Here is a 20063-nt window from a genome sequence, read left to right as displayed (position 1 = left end):
GGAGATCACTCGCATGTGCGCAGTGCTAGATGTTCACGGAGCTGCTGTGTGAGAAATGTTCTCATACGTTCCAACCCTTAGGAGAGTGGGTCATAAAATATTGGCAGGTTGGCTACTGTGAGTGAAGCACCCCCCCCCCATCAGTTTGACTAAGGGGAGGGAAGCCTCTTATTGGCTGTTGATCTATCAGGTGCTTTTATTTAGTTGGAAAGAGGTGCCAGTGAAGCAAGAGAACACAAAGTTCCTATTATGCCAGTCTTTGATCCAGTAGCTCAGTCCTTGATTTTCTCATGTGATCAAACTAAACATTTTATACTTCTGTGAAACATCAAGAATTAGCTTGTGGAAGAAAACACTTTGAATAGAAGGGTTTATATCTCTTAAAAATAAAAACAGATTAAAAGACCTGGCATGTTTTTAATGTGTGGGTTTAAGGTTTCATGCAAGCTTAAGGTTTCAAACAGATATACTGTATAAGATGCTATTGTAATTTGAAACCCCAATTTTTTAAAAAAAAATCTTGTAGAATATTCTTATCTACTCCAAACTTGGGTATTGTTCAGTAAAGGAGACTTCCATTTTGGAAAATAATTCCTGAGCCTGCCCCTCTTCTTGCTTTCTTGTTCCTTTTCCCTTCACCCGATTTTGTTTTCTTTGTAACTTTTGTTTCTGGTTTCAATTCCCAGTTTTTCCCCAATGGCCATGCGTTTGCCACTGGCTCTGACGATGCCACCTGTCGACTTTTTGATCTGCGAGCAGACCAGGAACTCATGATGTATTCTCATGACAACATCATCTGTGGGATCACGTCAGTAGCCTTCTCAAAGAGTGGCCGCCTCTTGTTGGCAGGTTATGATGATTTCAACTGCAACGTTTGGGACACCCTGAAGGGAGAACGTGCAGGTTAGTTGATGTCATACAAAAGGGAGCAGTCATTCCAGTGTCAACTCTGTGTAAGACTCTGCAGCTCCCAAAAGCCAATATTGTAGCTGGGGATGCTGGTTAGTTATACATCCTTCTGAATTAAATTGCCATTCTGGATTTGGGATGGGTGACAAGGGATGCCTTTTCTCATCTAATGAAGATATGCCATCTGTGATCCTATTTAGAACTGTCTGACGTAGTCACAGTAACCACGCTTTAGCTATCTCTGCACTGGATTACTTTAATGTGCTTTACCTTGGGCTGCCTTTGAGCCTAGCTCTGAAACTTCAACTGGTGAAAACGGTGGCCACCAGAATCCTGATGGAAGCCAGAGCTTGTGACACCTCTTTTGCACCAGTTACATTGGTTACCAATTCATTTTCAGGCTGATTTCAAAGTGCAGGTAATTATCTTTAAAGCCTAAATGGTCTAGGACTAGGTTACCTAAAGCATAGGTGGACAGACTTCAGGCTTGCCGGGTCTGTTTCATTTGTAACTAGAACTCCAAGATCCACTAACCAGAGATTGGTGCAAAGGACATAGAATTCTGAGCCCCAGAACTTGTTTTGAATACCAGAATTGAACAGACCTCACTGTCTTTCCACATAAAAATTCACTCCTTGTTACTCCAAACTTTCTTAATTTCAGCCGTATAATATATTGAGGAGTGGGGTGGGGGGACAGCCATTTTCCTGCCATTGTTAAACAGTTGGGATCAGAAATCCTTGGTGATTCACTGCAAATCCCTCAGAGGTCTACCAGTAGATCCAGGTTGACCTTCTGCCAACCCCTGACGTAAAGAATGGCCTTTACCCACGTGATCCTGCCTGTACACTTACATTATCATCAGATGCTCTCCTCATGTGCATGCCAGTTAGAACAGCTAGATTGCCAAATGCAAGGAGAAGGGCTTTCATGGTGGTGGCCCCTCAATTATGGAACTTCCTTGCTCTTGTTTTGTGACTTACACCTTTGGTGCAAGGCTTTAATAAATTTTTAAAAGCTCATTTCTTCAGACTGGCTTTTCCTGGGTAGGTAGTTAATGGCTGTGTTCTGGGGCTGTGATTGCTGGGGCGAAAGAACGCATCGTGGGTTTTCCCCCCTGCCCCCATGATTTGCATGATTACCCATGATGCAGCACAGGTTGCTGTGTTGTCTGAATCCAGCACGGCCGGGTTGGCTTCTCCCCCACCCCACAACCCTTGTATTGTTTGTAAGGTGCTTTGTGAGGGTGTGACCTGGTTTGCATGTTACACTAAGTCACAATGGATTATTATCGTGGGTGGTTGCAGGGTGGCTTAGTGTAACATCTGAACCCGGAGTGTTTTTTTTGTTGTGGGTTGTTTTTTGCAAACAAGCCACCCTGAGAACCCATGGCTTGTAGTAGGGTTGTTTAGGGTGGCTTGATCTCAGGGTGGCTTGTTGTGACGTCCGAATGTGGCAGGGTGATTTTATCATGGGTTGGGTTGTCAGGAACTGCTAGAGAGCTGCCTCGCAAGAGTAATGAAAACCGTGCTGCTCCTCACAACCTCATTAGTACCGCTGATATTCTCCGTCATCCCTTCTCAGCGCCCTTCAGGATGAATTTTGCAAAAAAATTCATAGGAATCTTGAAGAAAGGACACTGGAGAGTGTCGTGAGCGTTTTCACAATTTTTTTTTTTTAAGGTCCATTTTGAATATCTGCTGCTATGAATTTTGTGTTATTTTCCCTTCAGTTTTACTGTTCTGCAATTTGTGCAGTTTTCATCTCCATATCACTGCTCTGCCATGAAATCTGTATATTTCTAGCTATCTGACTCATCTGCCTTGAAATTTGCATATCTTTACCCACTCAGTCCCTGGTCTGCCTTGAAATTTGCATATGTTTAGCAATCCTGTCCACTGCTTTGTAATCTCATGTACATCTGACAGCTAGTAGTGGAGACTAATAGAGGGAAGTGACAAGCACGAAGGGGGGCGGGGAGCTGAAAGTGGCTGGTGGCTGCAGGAGAGAAGGAACTTTAGAAGTTGGTGTTATTACTTCAGTAGAACATGAAGCAGCCTTTTTTAAAAAAGGTGTTCCCTTCTAACAAGGTTGAAATTAACAGGGACATTGACATGAGGGGGATATCAGTGTGCTTGGCTAAATAGTGGACAGGTGGTCTGGTGCACTTGTGCAAGACCTTGAAAAGAAATTGTGACAGCGTTCTTGCATTCTTAAAGGCTCAGAAAATTATTTCTTTTTTGTTATCTGATGTGGGGAGGGGGCGGAGTTCCGAATGGGAAGTGCAAAAGTGGAGGGTGAAATTGACAAGGGGGCAGATGGCTATGCTGGGCTCAATAGCGAACAGGTGTTCTTGCAGTCCTGCACAGTTGCGCAAGACCCCTAAAATATATTTTTTTAAAGTTTGCAAATGCGTTCCTGTGCTTGTAAGGCCTCAGAAACTTAAATCCCCTTGGTGATTTGATGCGGGGTTTCCCTCATTACCTAGCAACCCAATGAACCAATTGCAGTAAGGGTGCTGACGCAGGGAATGAGGAAATGCAGAATTCTGCCACGAAGGCCCCTACAATATGTGCTGGCAATGGCTGAGAGGGACTGAGGGGCAAACAGGCCATGGCAAGCTGCAGAGCAGGCAATCATCTGTCGGGCATAACGGGCAAGCCAGCCACCCACTGTGGTTTATTCTCAGGGTGGCTTAACGTGACGTGCAAACCTGTCCTATACATATGTCTGAAAAGCAGGATATAAATATATTGAATAAATGGGGCTCGTATCTTTATTTTTTTAAAATGCCTCATCTCATGGCCGTCTCTTTTAACATTATCCTCTTTTGTCCATCCCTCTAGGTGTTCTTGCTGGCCATGACAACCGAGTCAGCTGCTTAGGTGTTACTGATGATGGCATGGCAGTAGCTACAGGATCTTGGGACAGTTTCCTCAGAATCTGGAATTAATCTGGCAGCTGAAACACACACACAGATCAGACACGCACACCTTCTCCACTGAGATCTGGAGAGATCAATGCTGCAGCCTATTGCTGTGAAATAACATTTCTACCTTGTATTTACAGGTGAAGTTTTTCTACTCGCTGATTATTGCATAAATAGGCTTTCTGTAAATGAAGTTTAAAAAAATCAAGTGAAGAAGTGATGGGTGGGAGAAATTGGTGACTTTTATTTCTTCAAAGGAAAAAAGTGGAGAGTAGCACATGTATTCATGGTGACAGAAGCTAAAAGAGCCAGGCCGTCTTATGTTTGGTTTGGCTGCATTGTCCTGGAGGGATCTCTGCTTGTGCCCCAGTCCTGCTAATTCTGTACCTTTTTGTACATAACTGAATATACACATAGCAGCCAATCATGTAACATTTTGTCTGTAAGTAAAGAAATAATGTTTGCATTTTTTTAAGAAACTGCATTTATATAGCTCTACATTTAACCTGAGATGTCTCCTCCTGAGTTCCACATTGGATCAACTAGATTGCCGTTTTAAATGTGTCTAAATTTTTGGTGACTTTACTGTAGATAAAGTGTGAAGTTGATGAGCTGTTTGTGGATTTTATAACAGAAGGTGTTTGAATTATTGCTTGATCTGTTTTTGATTTTGTGTCTGTTTAAAAGAAACAAACCCCAATGACTTTTTGCGACACCTAGCGCCTTACTTGCTCGTTGACCTATTTATTTAAATATGAGGTTTGTTCCCCCCAGTGCCATCAGATCCTGGTCAGGCTGTTGGCAGCTGGGGACTTCAAGCACCATGGAGCTGAATAGGTCATCAGATGCGCCCTTCAAAAATAAGAACTGAAATTTTGGGGTGTCCAGATTTTGAGCTTCCAGCAGCCTCTAATGTGACTTGGCTCAGCATGTATGTTGAGGGGACAGGCATTCCTCTTGCTAAACGGCTGAGCCAATTAATGATGGCTATATAGAGAGAGTTGTGGACAGGATGTTTTTAACCTACTATAACTGGCCTGTTCTGTCTGGCGTGACGTTGAATTTAGAGCCACTTCTAGTAAAGATGCTTGATATGTTTCTTATTGGACTGTTCCACCCCTAATGCAGGTTGGCCATAGTCTGTTTTGAATGCATCTCCCCTGTCCTGCATTAAAATTCTCCCGTATATACAGAGGTGAATATGGTTCAGGTGGAAAACATCTCCCTGGTATACTAGTTCCCCACATGCAGAGAAGTAGGAGTATAGTCAGATGAACTGTAACTTGTGTACAGCCTTGCGAAGTCTGTAGCAGATGCCCTGTCATTATTTGAATTGGCTCTTGAAGTTGTTGATGCAGTTGCACCTAGCAGCCGCTACAGGGAACACTGAAAGTTCATTCTGATACTGCCCAGTTACACAGTGGGTTACCCAGACATTCCTAAGTAGAACAGAGTTGCGGGGTGTGTGTGTGTGTGTGTGAGAGAGAGAAAGAGAGAGAGAGAGAGAGAATCACATGACAGCATTAACTAGGGAATTGCCTTCCCCTATCTTCACCTCTCTTTAGAATGTTGTATCCCAGTTTTAAGATCCTGATCCATTAATTACTGTAGCCTCGGCCTTTTATTTAGAGCCAGTTGTGGAAGGGCATTGCAATGAACAAAGCACTGCAACTCGAATTCCTAGTCCCTTAAATTTTTGTATGAAATGAAGTTTATCCCACAACAGTTCATAAGAACTCCCCTGTTCACAGAAGTATGGTAAGGGTTGGCTAGAAATAGATTTTTTTTTGGAAATCACTGAAATCTATTATTTGCTGCTGGTAAAAACGTATGTGTGCTTGTAGCAGATATTAAGTGAATCTGGCCCTTATGGAAGTATTTGGGGGTGGGCATGGGAGATGGATCCAGCCCTTAGATGTGCACAGACGATGAATTTTTTCATGTTGTTATATGCCCCCTTCTCAAAGTGTCTAAAGAGAAAGAGGAGCTCTTAAAATAACCCCAGTTCCTCTAGCAAACATCAGTAGCTGTTAAAACAGATTTGTTGCTGAACCATCTGTTTTCTCACATTTTAACCAATTTTTTAGCCCTAATTTCAGCCTTTTTCAGTTTGCCCTGTCTACAGTGGTAAAAGTGCCAATCCATGTGCCAAGCACAGGAGATTTAGGAGCTGTAAAAAAGGATACTAATACTTCCTTAATGTGTGAAGATGCATGTTTCTGCCAAAAACAAATAGTGATTACATGTGTAGAACCAAATTCACAAGCACCTAGCAGTATTTTCTCCTTTTTATATGGATCACTCTGTTCAGATCCAGTATCGATGCTACCTGAGTCAGAATAGTGGTCACACAGTGTTTTAGCACTTATTGATGATCTTGACTGTTATAATCCAGATCTATGATCAGGCAGTCATTCCGAATTTTGTAGGAAGTACTTCCAACAAAAACAACTCTGCAGCTGTTAGTCTCCTTTATAACCGACACAACCACCTTTTGGAATGACTTTACGATTGCCTTAGGCCAATAAGAAGAATGTGATTCTTGAACAGAAAATGCAGTACAGTAGCAGCAGAAAACTCTGAAATTAGGATTGGATGTTCAGTACGGCAAACAAGCTGGCAGATGTTATACAGCCTTATGGAATTTGAAAAATATGCCCGTTATGCTTTGTCCTAGTTCAAAGATAACAGTTTGATCCATGGAACGACTCTCACGTGGTGGATACATTTAGCACAATAGGTCATTCATACAGCTTACTTGTCAATGAAGCTGTAAGCAATGGCTGGATTTCTGGCTTGTCCTGTCTCCTAGGACCCTAAGTGCCAATTGTGAGAATTAACTGATCCACTGATAAGTGTTCATGTGCGTATGCATGCACTTGAGAGTTACTCTAGAGCAACCCCATAGATATAAGCAGTTGCATCTGAAATGAAACCCAGCTACATTCTTTGCCCTTTACTTTCACATGCACGCTTTACTGCTGTTCTTCAGTGTTGTCAATCCCAAGGGCAGTTGATTAGCATGCGTGTACATGGCTGAGAGCAACTGCACACCTGTTGAGATTTGATAGTAAATTTGCATGTATGTAGATGTTTTGGCTCCATTGTACAAAATGCACATTGGCAAATACCTCTTGCTTCCTTTACAGGGAATGTGGCATCCCTTAAAATGACAGACCACCCCTTTTTATTTAGCCACATACTAATCCTGATGTACTGGACCTTGTAGGTTTAGCACCATTCATGTTGGACACAACCTATTCAGCATAATTTTCTCTGAAAAAAATGGGATATATGTGAGCGCATAGCTGTCATCTTGTGTACCTTCCATTTGGTTTAATGGACCTTGTTCAGGGTGATACAGTATTACAGTGGAGTTTGAGCTGTAGGCTATTTATGTAAAACCATCAAAAGGTTATTGCTGCAGTAATGTAGGATTACTCTTGCTTCCAAGAACACAAGGAACGTATGTTACTTGAAAATTCACCTCCCTATTTGGGTTCAAGTAGTTAAGTTTGCCAAGTTTGTTATTTGAGAAGCACCAGCTGAACCTGAAGTCTGTGCATTGGAAATACAGGCCTCTCCCAAGAGAATACTAATTCTTCCCTCTGTGTTCTTGGCTGCTCTCTGTGACTCAATATGGGGATCGTTATCTGTGTGGCCATATTATTTAGTACAAGTTTACCAAATATATTTACCTAACCAGCGCCTGTCAATGATGTGTAGCCAGAGTGGAAAAGCTGGTCATTGGCAATCTCTGTTGGAGGCGAGGAAACTCGCTGTAGGATGTCCCCAACTGACGTACATTGTACAATATGTGGGTGGGGGAGGGAAGATTTGCCATGTGGATGCCAATAGCTGTGAAGAGTTTAATGTATATAGACCACATCATGTTAAGATAAATCACAGCTTTCTGGATTATGTGTGTCTGCTTTGTTAGCTCCAAGCCAGGTGCTCTCCATCTAAAATACCTTGAATTTTTCAGGGTTGATGCCCGTGATTCTTTTTTTTTGTACACTGAAGTTAAAAGGTTTGATACCAAATAAGAAACAGTATGGCATCTTTATCTCCAAACTGCAATTTAGCCATTTCTCTTACATGTTTGAAAAATGTGATTTAACAAGAATTGGGGTGAGCTGCAATTTGGAGAGAATAACATTTGCTATTTCTGAAACTGTCCCGCAGCAAAAATCCATATTGGTTTAGAATATAGGCAGAACATTCAGAGACAGAGTTATTTTTTATTCCCGTACCATTTCCCCACCAGATTTTGTGTGTTATGCAGATGTGAGTGTGACTAGATAGGTAAACAGTTGTTAGCTTCAAGTAGCTTGTGTATTGGAGTGGCAATACCATTTCCAGTAGATGTAACAAAGCTGGGATTGACGGTGCCAAAAAATGAAAATGGGCAACTATTTAATAAGTGGGGTTTAAAAACATTCCATATGGTGGCTCAAATGGCATGGAAAGTTCCTCATCTGTAGGCTTCAGTCACAGGGAAAGTCAAGCCAAGCCACACAATGCCTCTACTTCTCTGTGGCTGCAATAGGGCTCTCTATGTGACCAGCCTACAAATAACAAATTCCCGCTGTTGGTGGAATCCAAAGCCCTGCATGTGTACTTGGTCTTTTCAGTGTTCTCCCCGCCCCCCAGCCCTCACTGCAGCCCCTGTTGAGTCCTAGAAAAGTTACCCCTTCCCAGGGGGAGGGTCTCTTGAGTAGCATTGCGGCAGCATGAGGGGCTGCAGTTGGAAGGGAAAATCAGCTCCTCCATGTATGCATGGAATCATCTTAGGCCCATGTGCAGGACACTTTTGGATCCTGGCCATTGCTTAGAAATGTCAGGTTACAGTTTCTTACCTTGGAAATGGGGGTCTCTGTTAGCCTTCCCCATCTTAAGCTGGCACTCCTGCTGCCCAAGTAACTTCTTCCACATTTGAGGCACTGCAAGTCTCTCTCTTTTCTTTTAAGTCAATTATTGTATAAAATACACGCAAGACTGTTAAATGCTCCGTGATGTTATGGTGAGTCTGTGAACAGTGTTACTAATGACTTATAAATGATAAGATTTTTTTAAAATGTGCCTGACCTTCCTTGTGCCACACAACGTTTGGTTTTTAACTAATATGGGCATCTTAAGAGATATTTCAAACCTTCGTTTTTACAACACAATGGTGCTCTCTTTGTTTCCTCCTTGCTGCGACGCATTGCCACATGTGTATACTTGCATCTTCATTCAATGGAACTGCGTCTAATTGTTTTCAGAAATGGGTGGTCTTTTTACCTTTGCTCTTACTAATGACTTATTCCAACTTTTCACATCCAGGATGTGTGTGTGTGCATGGTAGGTTGTGTTTTTGTTTTTTGTTTTGACCTTCACTTGTTTCCAGCTTCTTTTGAGGAAAACCTTCCAAAACATTTCCAGGTACCAAGTGATTCTGCACTGCCTTTTGGATTGTGTATTCAGAAAGTCTTAAATCAATTTATTTAACCTTATTAAAAACAAAGAACCCAGGGACTTGTGCCATTTTGTTCTTTAACAGTGCTGTTGTATAAAAACTTCCCTGTGGAAAAAAAATCACTTGCTATGAATTGTTTATAGTTTTTCCCCATAATGAATCTTTCCTTTGTATTTGTACAGTGGCTCAGTGAAAGATGTTGCCCTGACTTGACATTGTAACCAATAAACAACTGCTTTTAACTAGGAATTCCCTGCTTGTGGTGATTCATCTTCCTTCCCTCTCTCCTGCTTCTTCAGAAAGGTGACTTAATATGGGACTTAACTGTTTAGCACCTAGACCAATTGGAATTAATGGGGCTTAAAGTATGACTATCTGGATTCAACCCAAAATTCCTAAGAAGCAGGTACGTTCCATAATTACACTACCATTGATAAAATGCTATGAACAAAAAGGGGAGATTAAAATATTGGTATTCCTCAAAATAGAAGAAAAATTAAACACTTGAATGTTCACGCTTGCATCCAAATTGATAACCAGAGTATGTCCATTAGCTATAATTAGATTAAAATGAGCATTCCAGAAATGGACAAAATCCTGCTTAAAACTTACGTTCTAGGAATGGCTTGCCCCCTACCTTTCCTAAATGTAACCAGTTAATTGTTTCATGAAACTACCTGGACGGAACACTGAGAATGTTTAGGGTGGTATAACAATTTTAAATGAAGTATGTTCTGGGCTATATTCTATAAATGACATTTTTTCCTATTCGTTTGCAACCCCAATCTGGGCTGTCAGATTATTCATCAGTTCTTTGTCTGGTTTAGAACTGCATCATTGATATCCCAAAAATCTTATTGGAGCTACAGTTAATGTAAGAGAAGAAATCCTTCTGATAAGCTCCTGAAGTTCCTCGCAAGCCTACTGCATATGAAGATCATTTGCTTTGGGAGATACACAGTGCAAACACCTATTAGGGCAGAATTCTATGGGTTGCGCTCCCAATAGACAGAGGGCTCAGAGTTCAATACCATCTGCCCATCCTGTGCTTGAGGTCAAGAGCCAGGCAGGGCAAGAGGACGGAGGCAATCATCCCTCTGTTGCTTTGTTTAAAATGCAGAAAGCAGGTAGATGGGTCTCTGAGCCCATCTAGCTAACTTAGCTTTTGTTGGGTGGGGCAGAGACTGGAGAGCCCATGCATATTGCTTGTTGGCCTAGCCTGACCCCTCCCACCCATATGCCCTGTTCTTTCCCTGTCCGACTTCTCTTACGAGGTTGCAGTTGCAGCCTTGTAAGAGAACCTTTCAGCAGTGACAGGGAGGGAAGATTCATAGTCAAATCTTCTTCAGGCTCATAGCGCTGTCTGAATAGGAACACTCCAACATTGTTACAGGTCCCACTTGTATATATGAATAGCAATCACTGTTTGTTCCTTATATAGCCAAAATGGCACCACCTATGTGCAAAAGCAGACATATTGGAAGGTTCAGGGGAGCCCTGAGGTTTGCTGAAGTACAAATAAGCTGTAAGCTTATGAGGTTGTGTGTGATGGGCTATTAACATAAGACACTTCACTGCCAAATCTCTTAAGTTTTATTTAGTTAAAACTTCTAACAATGAACTTAGAATCTTGAAGGAAAATACTGATTGTCATGGAATAATGAGGTTTAAAACTCCCACTTGACCAGACATCTGGCAGTGAGCCTTTGCAGTTGAGAGAATAGATTGTGATTTATGCTAAAGAATCTTCATACGTAACAGCCAAAGAAACAAAAAAAAAATGGAACCATGTGTATGACAGTAGCAGATCAAGAAAGCAGCTAATTAATTATTTTGTGGTGAGGCTATCGGAATAGCTTTCATCAAAGATAAGGGTCAGTATTTAGTGTTCTTTGGCCAGTTTTAAATAACTACAAAAACATGCATGTCAAAGCTAGAGAGATTCACATAAGTACAAAATGCTCTTAGGGAAACATGGAGCTTAAATACTTGCAACTTCTACCAGTTTACGTAACTTCTGTATTGTTCAAGTTGTCACTTAGCTGCACATTTCATCGAATTTTAGAACCTTTTCTGGCTGTATTTATAATTAATTCCACCACCACCCCTTCCAGCATGGGAACAGAAGAGCCACATGAAACATTTCAAGTGCACCAGAGTAAAAATAAAAGAACAAATTTCATTTGTTGCTGAAGAAATAAGTCTAGGAGTCCAGCAATTCTTTTAGGAGTCCAGCAATTCTTTTATTAGCCCTTTGTGAGCAGTGACCTCTCATTATCAAGCACCACTCCAAGAACAGGGGCTCTTTCACAACTAAAGCTAATTCTCATTGGTTTTTAAAACATGCATATTCATATTTTCCCTATTAAAAACCATTTCTGTGCCAAATACGTCGTGAAAAGCAATTCATAAATTAACACATTATTGCACTTTCATAGTAAGGGCATGAGCGACTGAAGCATCTACAGGTGGCCAGTTTGTGATGGGAAGATGCCAAAGAAAAAACATGACTCAAAACCAGAGGATCCCTTGATTATGCAGAGGACACAGATGGACCACCACCACCACCGGGAGGGTCAATGGGCCATAAACACTGCTATGGTTATGCATTAGCCCAATAATTGATAGCTTGCTCCCTATGACGTGCTAGCCCTTAAAATGCAGAGCTGTTTTAGTCAGACACCTAACTTTTAGGATGCTTGAGATGTGATAGGAGAGGGGAGGAGGGGGACAAGCCAGTTTGGCATCTCAGCCCCCTGCCCCCCTGCCGCTTTGTCACATGCAATAGCCTGTGATCTTTTCATTTACTCCAGGATCGTTAATTTTAGGCATGTGGCCTAAAATTAAGTACTTGGGGCTGAATGATACACATGAATTGTGGACACCCAGACATCTCAAAACTAAATTATATCACAGCTAAGTTAGAAGGTTGGTGGTTGGGGATGGGTGTGTACCTAGACACACTACTGTACAGAATTTCATGGCAGATGTTACACCTCCCACCCTTATTCCAGTTTACCACACATTACAACATTCCATTGGCTTTCAAGAACTGCCATTTGGGAAAAGGATGCATATGTATATTATGCCATCACTCAAGTATCTGCTAAAAGAGGGCGCTAGCTAATCTTAACTGAGGATCTCTTGTTTGTGAGGGTATTAAAGCTTTAAATAAGCAGTGTGAAATCTGAAAGTCTCAGCCTTTCAACCAAATGAGAAATCCAAAGTTGCACCTTATGCCCAGACAGACTGATGGTCTCTGCATTCAAACTCCATAAAGCCCATCTAAAATTTGTCATCACTTTATACTTCAGGTCTGTAACAGAGCCTTGGAAACGGCCAGCAGCACCCATTGCCATAGGGAATTCCAGCTAACACAAGACTTTGACAAAGGACTGAGCATGGACTCTTCTATTCTCTTCCTGGATACCAGAAAGAGGGGTTGCCCCTTAGGGCAAAAACTAATAAAAAATACTATGTGTTTGCTAGTTTATTATTTTACATCTCCAAATAAATTTTATATGCACCAGTAAATATAAATTATTTCTCTTACGAAAACTTGCAAAATGATTCAATCAATGGGAAATACTGCTTAGCTGCCCTAGCTCTCCAGCGCAGTTCATAACCTAAGCGTCAGAAGAGCCAGGCAGCACTGGACAAGTAGAACAGGGGCTTCAAAATTCATGTGACTGGAGGGGTGTGTGTGGGGGAAATAGTGTTATCTTCTAAATTGGACCTGGAGCATCAGAAAACCACGAGGCCGGCTCTTCATTTCTTCTTCTGAAGAAAATCCTTTGTAAAACAGTCAAATTCATTTTCTAGGCGAATAGCATTTCTCCTACAAGACAAAGAGGAAAAAATGGCTGGCCCTAGATGGATATGTGGTCTCTTCTCCTCCCAAACCCACATAGAATTTTTAGCAAAAGGAAATCAATTGCTTGTATCCAGTGGAGGCTGGTGGCTCCACTGTCAGTGGGGTATTGAATCCTTTCCAGGTTTCAATCAGAACTCTAAGGAGCTATCACAGCTTGGTTGGCTCCTTTAGAGATCTGACTGAAACCTGGAGCAGATTCACCACCCCACTGACATCAGAGCCACCAGCTTCCACTGGTTGTACCTAAGGATAGTCACTGTTGACAGGAGTCTGCCAGTGGAACAGGAGGGAGACAGATTTTGATGAAAATTTTCCACAATTGGCTACAACCCAGTGTGATTTATACCTGTACAAAATCACTCTGATACAGAGTAAACAGGATATTAAGAGACAGAAGGCTGATGGAAATGTTATGCCCTTCACATGAACACCGTCAAAAAATAGCTGTGCACGGCAGCACCTGCAATGCATTGATTTCTAAGTATTTTGCCCTTCTTCAAAAAACAGCATGTAGGAGTGGCTTACAAAATTTCACACACACAATGCAACACCACATAAGAAGAGTGCAGCAGAACAAAATACTGTGATTTTGATTTCTGTAAAAGGAGCTTCAACATGTGGATTGGCCCAGAGAATCTGCTTCAGGTGCAGCCAGAAATGTGCAGTACAGATGTGGAAGCCTGTCATGCAAGGGAGCTGGTCCATAGGGTCAATGTCAGGGATGCTGTGAGGTGCTCTTGCTACATGGAAGCCATTATGCTTGGGCTGCACTCTTATGACACTGGGATGAACTCATAGGAGGCAGAGAGGGGCAGAACCTGTTTACCCGCTGCATTCCAAGTTTATGGATTCCCCAATCCCATTTCGGGAAGACAAGGAGAAGGGCCAGAGGACAATAAGGAAAGGCCAAAGCACCCACACAAAGGCCTTTGCTTGTTCTCAAGAGGAAGGAAGGGCCACATCACAAGAAGCCCTTTAGCGATCTCGGCCATTCACAACGGTAGCCAGGGCCGACAGTCCTAACGTGAAATGGAATTTCCTATATGCTTATGCTTACAAGCCCTCATGGGTCCCCTCCGATTTAAGAGAGCTTCAAGGCTCTATTTACCTGTCACTTAAGTAACTACTACTACTACTTTGGAGCCATCAGCGCACAAGGTGCTATCTAGAGTAATCTACGCTCCAAGAAGCTTAAAACCTACGCTTCAGTAGTGGAAAGGTAAAAGAGGGGAAGGGAGGGTTAAATTAAAACAATGTCCATGTGTGTGATGCATGCACTCACCGAAACGTGCTTTTGCTTACACATGCATCACACAGGTACAGACGCCAAGGCCGACACAGCTCCCCGCATGCAAACAGACGGGGTGAAACACATTTTGCAAGTTATATGCAGGGCTCCCTTTGAAGATGGTTCAGAAGCTCCAAACGGTGCAGAATATGGCAGCCAGAATTCTGACTGGCATGTCTCATCTTGCTCACTTTATGCTAAAAGAGCTCCACTGGTTACTTGTTCATTTCTGAGCCCAAATTCAAGGTGCTGGGTACTTTAAAGCCCTAAACGGCTTGGGACCCAAGTAACTGAAGGTGCACCTGCCCATAGTTTAAGATCACTCGCCGAAGCCCCTCCACATAATTCTTCCTTCAGAGGTATCAAGGTCATCTACAAGGGCTTTCTCAGCAGCGGCATCCCCAGAGAGGTTCACCTAGCACCCGCACTATTACCGTTTCAGTATCAGGCAAACTCATTTTTATTTACCAAGGCACTTAAGTGTCTTTAGCCTCTTTTGAGATTTTATCGGTTGCTTTTCTCTTTGGTGTATAATTTAATTAAATTGCTTACTTGTATGCTTTCTACACAAGCCTGAACTCTGGTATGATTAAGGTGGTATCTAAAAGTTTGAAATAAATTTTAAAAATAAAATAGAAAAGGGGTCCTCCTGATCAAGTTAAACACCCTCCCTCCTGCCCAGCTCAACACACAGGCATGTCCAAAAGCACTTTGAACAAACATGGAAAATCTCTTTGATCTGCCTGCTCCTTGGCAGCGCATTTTGAGAGCTGGCCCCAGTCGCTGCAACAGCAGCCTCCCTCAGAGCTATTTACCGTAGATGCTTTGAGTTCTTCTGGATTTTTTCTAGCTGCGTAATTCCTTTGGATAACCTTGCAATCTCTTCTTCCAGGTTTCTCTCTTTGATGTCAACTTGCTGGCACAGACGAGCAAATGTTGTGGCCATTTCCCTAGGACAGAGAGAAAGTGAGAGCCATAAAGCCCAGTCCACCACCTTGTTTCACCGAGTGGTGCCATCAGGGCAGACTTTGGGGCAGAAGTCCAGGGCCCCACTCAGCAGGATGGGCAGGATTGCTCCCAAATGCAGCAGGGCTAGCTTAACACATCGAGTTGGGGGTTGGACTCGATGGCCTTGTAGGCCCCTACCAACCCTTCTATTCTATTCTATTCTATTCTATTCTATTCTATTCTATTCTATTCTATTCTATTCTATTCTATTCTATTCTATTCTATTCTATTCTATTCTATTCTATTCTATTCTATTCTATTCTACTCTACTCTACTCTACTCTACTCTACTCTACTCTACTCTACTCTACTCTACTCTACTCTACTCTACTCTACGAACACATTTTGAAGGAAGTGAAGTAATACCTGTTACCACCTAAAGAGCCCCCCTACCCCCAGCCATAAGACCATCAAGTCCAGAGTCTAAAATTACTTAATCGTGTCATTGGTTTCATGCTGGAAGCTCCAAATGGAAAACTGGCAACAAGATGAAACCCCCTCTGACTTCCTACCACAAACCTATATGCATGTATGACCAAGCACTCAATTCAAAGTCTTTCCTTACTTCTAAAGCAGGGGTGGGCAACTTGCAGCCCTCCAGATTGTTTGGCCTACAACTCCCATCAGCCCTAACCAGCAGAGCCAGGGTCGAGGTATCATGGGAGTTGTAGGTCAAAACATTTGGAGGGCCACAAGTTGCCCACCCCTGCTCTAAAGGGAAGAAAAGGTTTCACATATTTTAAGTACAGTCAACACTCAGTCTGAGGAAGTTCTGTGGCATGTGAATACAGCTGCCTCAGCCCAATCTCTTTTGCCATTATGCTCGATGAAACAGAAATGGCCTATTGTAATAGCATTGAAGAATTAGCTACCAGTAAAAGCAAATCCTGATCTTTTCATTCTCTGGAGTGTCTTATTAAAAAAAAATGCCCAGTCGTAGGAACAGAACTAAAGACACAAAGCAGTTATGAATAGCACAATTGAGTATCTTTTCCATAATTTCTTCTAATCTCAGAGTCTTGCAGGTTTATACCATAACAGAGTTCCCTCATTAAAGGCTTCTATAAAACTGTCAGAATTAACAGCTGGACTACACCTGATGAAGACTTTTGAGTTACACTGAACTCTAAATCCTGATGTGACAAGTAATTGTCAGCAAGGTTGAGCAAAAATAAACTTTTTTTCCCTTCCACTATTTCAACTAGGCAGTGACTTGTTTTCAATCTTAACTGAAGAAATATACAAATATATTTGTATATTGTACATGCATATAAAGTACTTGTACACAGATGTGTACGATACTAACCGAAACAGAGGACATCAGGGGGAGGAAGACTACAGCTAGGCATCCAACCATTGTGCCTGAAGCTAAAGAACACTGTTAAGCTGCAGTTTTGTGGCACAAAAGGGTCAGGTAGAACATGTGACATGATTTGATTTTTTTTAATCATCAAGAGACTGAAAAAGGATAACTGTAGGGAGTGTAAAAAGGGGGGTGCAATAAGCGAAGGAAGAAGAAGTGTCCTGAAACTTTCAGGGCAGGGGAAATTAATTAAGTTGCTGTACAGCAGGTCACAGATCCTTGAAAAGACCTAAGAACAACTTCTCTATTCAATCTATTGTGTCACATTCAGTAATGGAAACACATGCCAATACCCAGGCACATCTTTCGGTGGGCCTGCATGGGTTTCCTTTGAGGACCAGTGCTGAGGAATATGCACAAAAGAAACTTTTTCCTTTGGGACAGAAGCTCAAGTTACTAAACAGAGGAGACGTACTGTTGCACCTGGTGGCTGCAATTTGCACTGGTAAAGTTGACGATCAACTGCAGTTTTTCCATGGCGTAGTTCACAAACTGCTGCTTGAAGGCTCGCTCTTTGGCTTTGGTTGTCCAGGTGAGCCTCTCGTAGAGATACAACAGCCCATACATACTCAAGGAAAGCGAGATGACCTTCCAGCCGACAGTTCTCCAAACCTGGAAGAGAAGCACTAGCTCAGAACTTGTGTAGGATCTATCAGCTACATCAGGGCTCCCCAACATTTTTGGGTTGGTGGACACATTTGGAATTTTGAGAGTGTTTGTGGGTGCTCTCACAAAATGGTTGCCATAGGGTGCTTGCCCATTCATAAAATGGCTGCCATGGTGGGCATGGCCACTCACAAAACACTCATTTCCCAGAAAGGAAAGTGCTGAGGCTAAAAGTAACTTGTCCAAGACACTAAGTACAAAGGCAGAGGGTGGGGGTCTGAGCTCCAAAACACAAAGCCACTCTTCTGAACCCAAATAAAGATAGCGCTGGAAGCACCGTTGGCATCATGGTGGCGAACCCAGAGATATATGGATCAGACAAAAGAGTGAACATTTGCTAGAAAACATTTGTTTGAGGAAGAAAACTTACAATTACCTCTCCTTGAATGAGCCACCCCAGCCTATTAAGATCTTTAGAGAGGGCCCTGTTCAAAACTCCACCATCCTCAAGGGGGTTAGATCGGTGGCTGGAAGGAGCCAAAGCTTTTCTGTAATAGCTCCAAGGCTACAGAATGATTTCCTAACGAGATTCATCAGTGACCCTCTGCATGGGCTTTTTGTTTTTTAAAAAAAATGCAAAGCCAACTGTTTCTCACAAGCTTTCGATAGAACGGCAGAAGCTCTTGGCTTTTTACTTGCTATTTTTACAGTGCAATTCCCAGCATCCGCCAGCCAGCATGGGGAGTTGTAGGACTTATTTCTGTATGCATAGAATTGCACCCTTAATTTACTGTTTCTTTTGGTGTTATTTTTTGTGCCAGGTTTGCTGCTTTCTTAAGGTTTGTTTGTTACTTTTAGGATTATGCTCTATTTACTCTTAATTTTTGTAAGTTGCCTTAAGCAATGGGATTCAAGACAGTTTTAAGTTTATAAAGAAAGGCTGCAAGCCATTACATCTTCATAAGGAACAGGTCTTTGCATATCAGTGAAATGATCGCAAAGCTGGAAGAGGATTTTGGGGTGTCTTCCAGCATAGCTGCCCCTCCCTGCAATAGCAGGAGTTCCTGAACAAACTTGGGACAGATGTTCTTCTATGCCTTCTTGAAAAATTGCCAGGAAAAGAATTTCTACAGCCTCCCGTGCCAATTTGTTGCAGTGGCTGACCGTTAACAGGCAACTTTTTTCTTTTTAATAGGCTACCCTCATCTAATCTGCTTATATTTAGGCCGACTGCTTCTTCCTTTTCCTAAACAAAACAAATGTGATAAATCATTATATAGGAAGATGGATTTCCAAACTGAAGCCTCAATTATTAAAAGCAAGTGGCCCTGTTCCCAGGGGTTGTTTGTGGCCATGGAAAGTTAACCTTTAGGATGGGGTGCAAGGACTGCCACATCAGTGTCATGTCACATCGCAGGACTTTGTGCCACTAACAACTGGGCAAGTTGGTTCTGCTACCCTGATAACTGTCATATATAACAGAATGGTGTCCTGGAAGAGATGCTGCATGCACAGGGCTGGGAGGGAAGTTGGGGCCATGTAGACCTGGGTTGGGGAAAACTCTCAAAGGTGGTGGGGTGGGGGGCAGGTGTGAGGCAGAACAGCACCCACTAGTAAGGAGTGGGCAACTTGTGGCCCTGCAGGTGTTTTGGCCTACAACTCCCATCACCCTTCACCACTGGTTATGCAAGCTAGGGTTGCTAGGAGTTGGAGGCCAGAACATCTGGAACACCAAAAGTTGCCCAGCCCTGCATGAGGACATGCTGTCCATCCCTAGGTTTTATTTTCCCGAGATTTCTCGTGAAGGCAGAGTCGCCCAGGATACTCACCAGTCCTCCAACAATGACGACTGTCATGGAGGTCCGGGATGTCAGGGATGCCAGACTGGTGACCAAAGAGACCATGAGCTCCTCCTGTGAGGCATTCTCTGGCGCCAGAGCCGGAGCACTGGGGGCACAAGGGGTGGAGGCGAGAGACCTGGGGATCTAGGAGAGAAGGACGCAGACTCTGAGATCAGCCAGCCCAGGAGAACCAGGGAGTGAGAGGGCGGGGAGCACAGCAGCAAGATTTCATCTTAGTGTGTTCGTGATCCAAAACAGGAATCTAGGGGGATGAAACCATTTAAGGGCAGGGCTGTGGTCTGAAAACACACAGTGCGTCGACCTTAAAGGGCTTTGAAATCTGGGGAGGGCTGCACTAGAGTAAAATAATTTCCTGCACCCAGGCAGTCCAAATTCTGCAGCATTATGCAAGTTTTGCAATCTTTGCTCTATTGTACATAGCCGAGCCCAACATCCCAGGAGAAGTACCTATGTGCTAATTATTCCACCCTGAACAATATTAAACTTACACACCTTAACAATTCTGCAATTTTTATTAATCTTGTCACTGGAGCTCTGCAGGCCACCAAAGCCCCAATCACATGAAAGCTTATTTGGCACAACTCAAAGACAGCTTTGGGCTACGGGAGGAGACCCAAATCTGTCTGGAATTACCTGAAAAACACTATGGCCCCAGTCTAAGGTCAAGAGAGCTTTATGCATGTGAACTGGCACTTAAGTGCACCAGATTCCCTGTCATTCTTGTTTGTGGCAGCTTTGAACACGAACACACAGGTACGTGCAATCAG

At 42.7% G+C, this 20063-nt stretch overlaps 2 protein-coding genes across 6 annotated transcripts in view; one reads left to right on the top strand and one right to left on the bottom strand.

Annotated features, from left to right (window-relative positions):
• Positions 1 to 8014, top strand: part of GNB4 (G protein subunit beta 4) — a 69337-nt gene extending 61323 nt beyond the window's left edge. For all 4 annotated transcript variants that reach the window (XM_084847543.1, XM_084847542.1, XM_084847544.1 and 1 more), the window contains 2 exons: positions 687 to 903; positions 3756 to 8014. In XM_084847543.1, the coding sequence (XP_084703669.1) occupies positions 687 to 903; positions 3756 to 3862 (324 nt within the window). In that variant the 3' untranslated portion in view covers positions 3863 to 8014. The remainder of the gene's footprint in view (positions 1 to 686; positions 904 to 3755) is intronic.
• A 2857-nt stretch (positions 8015 to 10871) lies between these two features.
• MFN1 (mitofusin 1) overlaps positions 10872 to 20063 on the bottom strand; it is a 49448-nt gene continuing 40256 nt past the window's right edge. For both annotated transcript variants that reach the window (XM_084847539.1, XM_084847541.1), the window contains exons 15-18: positions 19264 to 19419; positions 17244 to 17440; positions 15274 to 15408; positions 10872 to 13134 (exon numbers count right to left, since the gene is read on the bottom strand). In XM_084847539.1, the coding sequence (XP_084703665.1) occupies positions 13065 to 13134; positions 15274 to 15408; positions 17244 to 17440; positions 19264 to 19419 (558 nt within the window). In that variant the 3' untranslated portion in view covers positions 10872 to 13064. The remainder of the gene's footprint in view (positions 13135 to 15273; positions 15409 to 17243; positions 17441 to 19263; positions 19420 to 20063) is intronic.

This window comes from Heloderma suspectum, chromosome 3 (genome assembly GCF_057233095.1).
Source record: "Heloderma suspectum isolate Gila_16-S chromosome 3, 16-S_ref, whole genome shotgun sequence".
Lineage (NCBI taxonomy): Eukaryota > Metazoa > Chordata > Lepidosauria > Squamata > Helodermatidae > Heloderma > Heloderma suspectum.
Note: the sequence above shows the minus strand (reverse complement) of the source record. Positions and strands in the feature narration are given on the sequence as shown.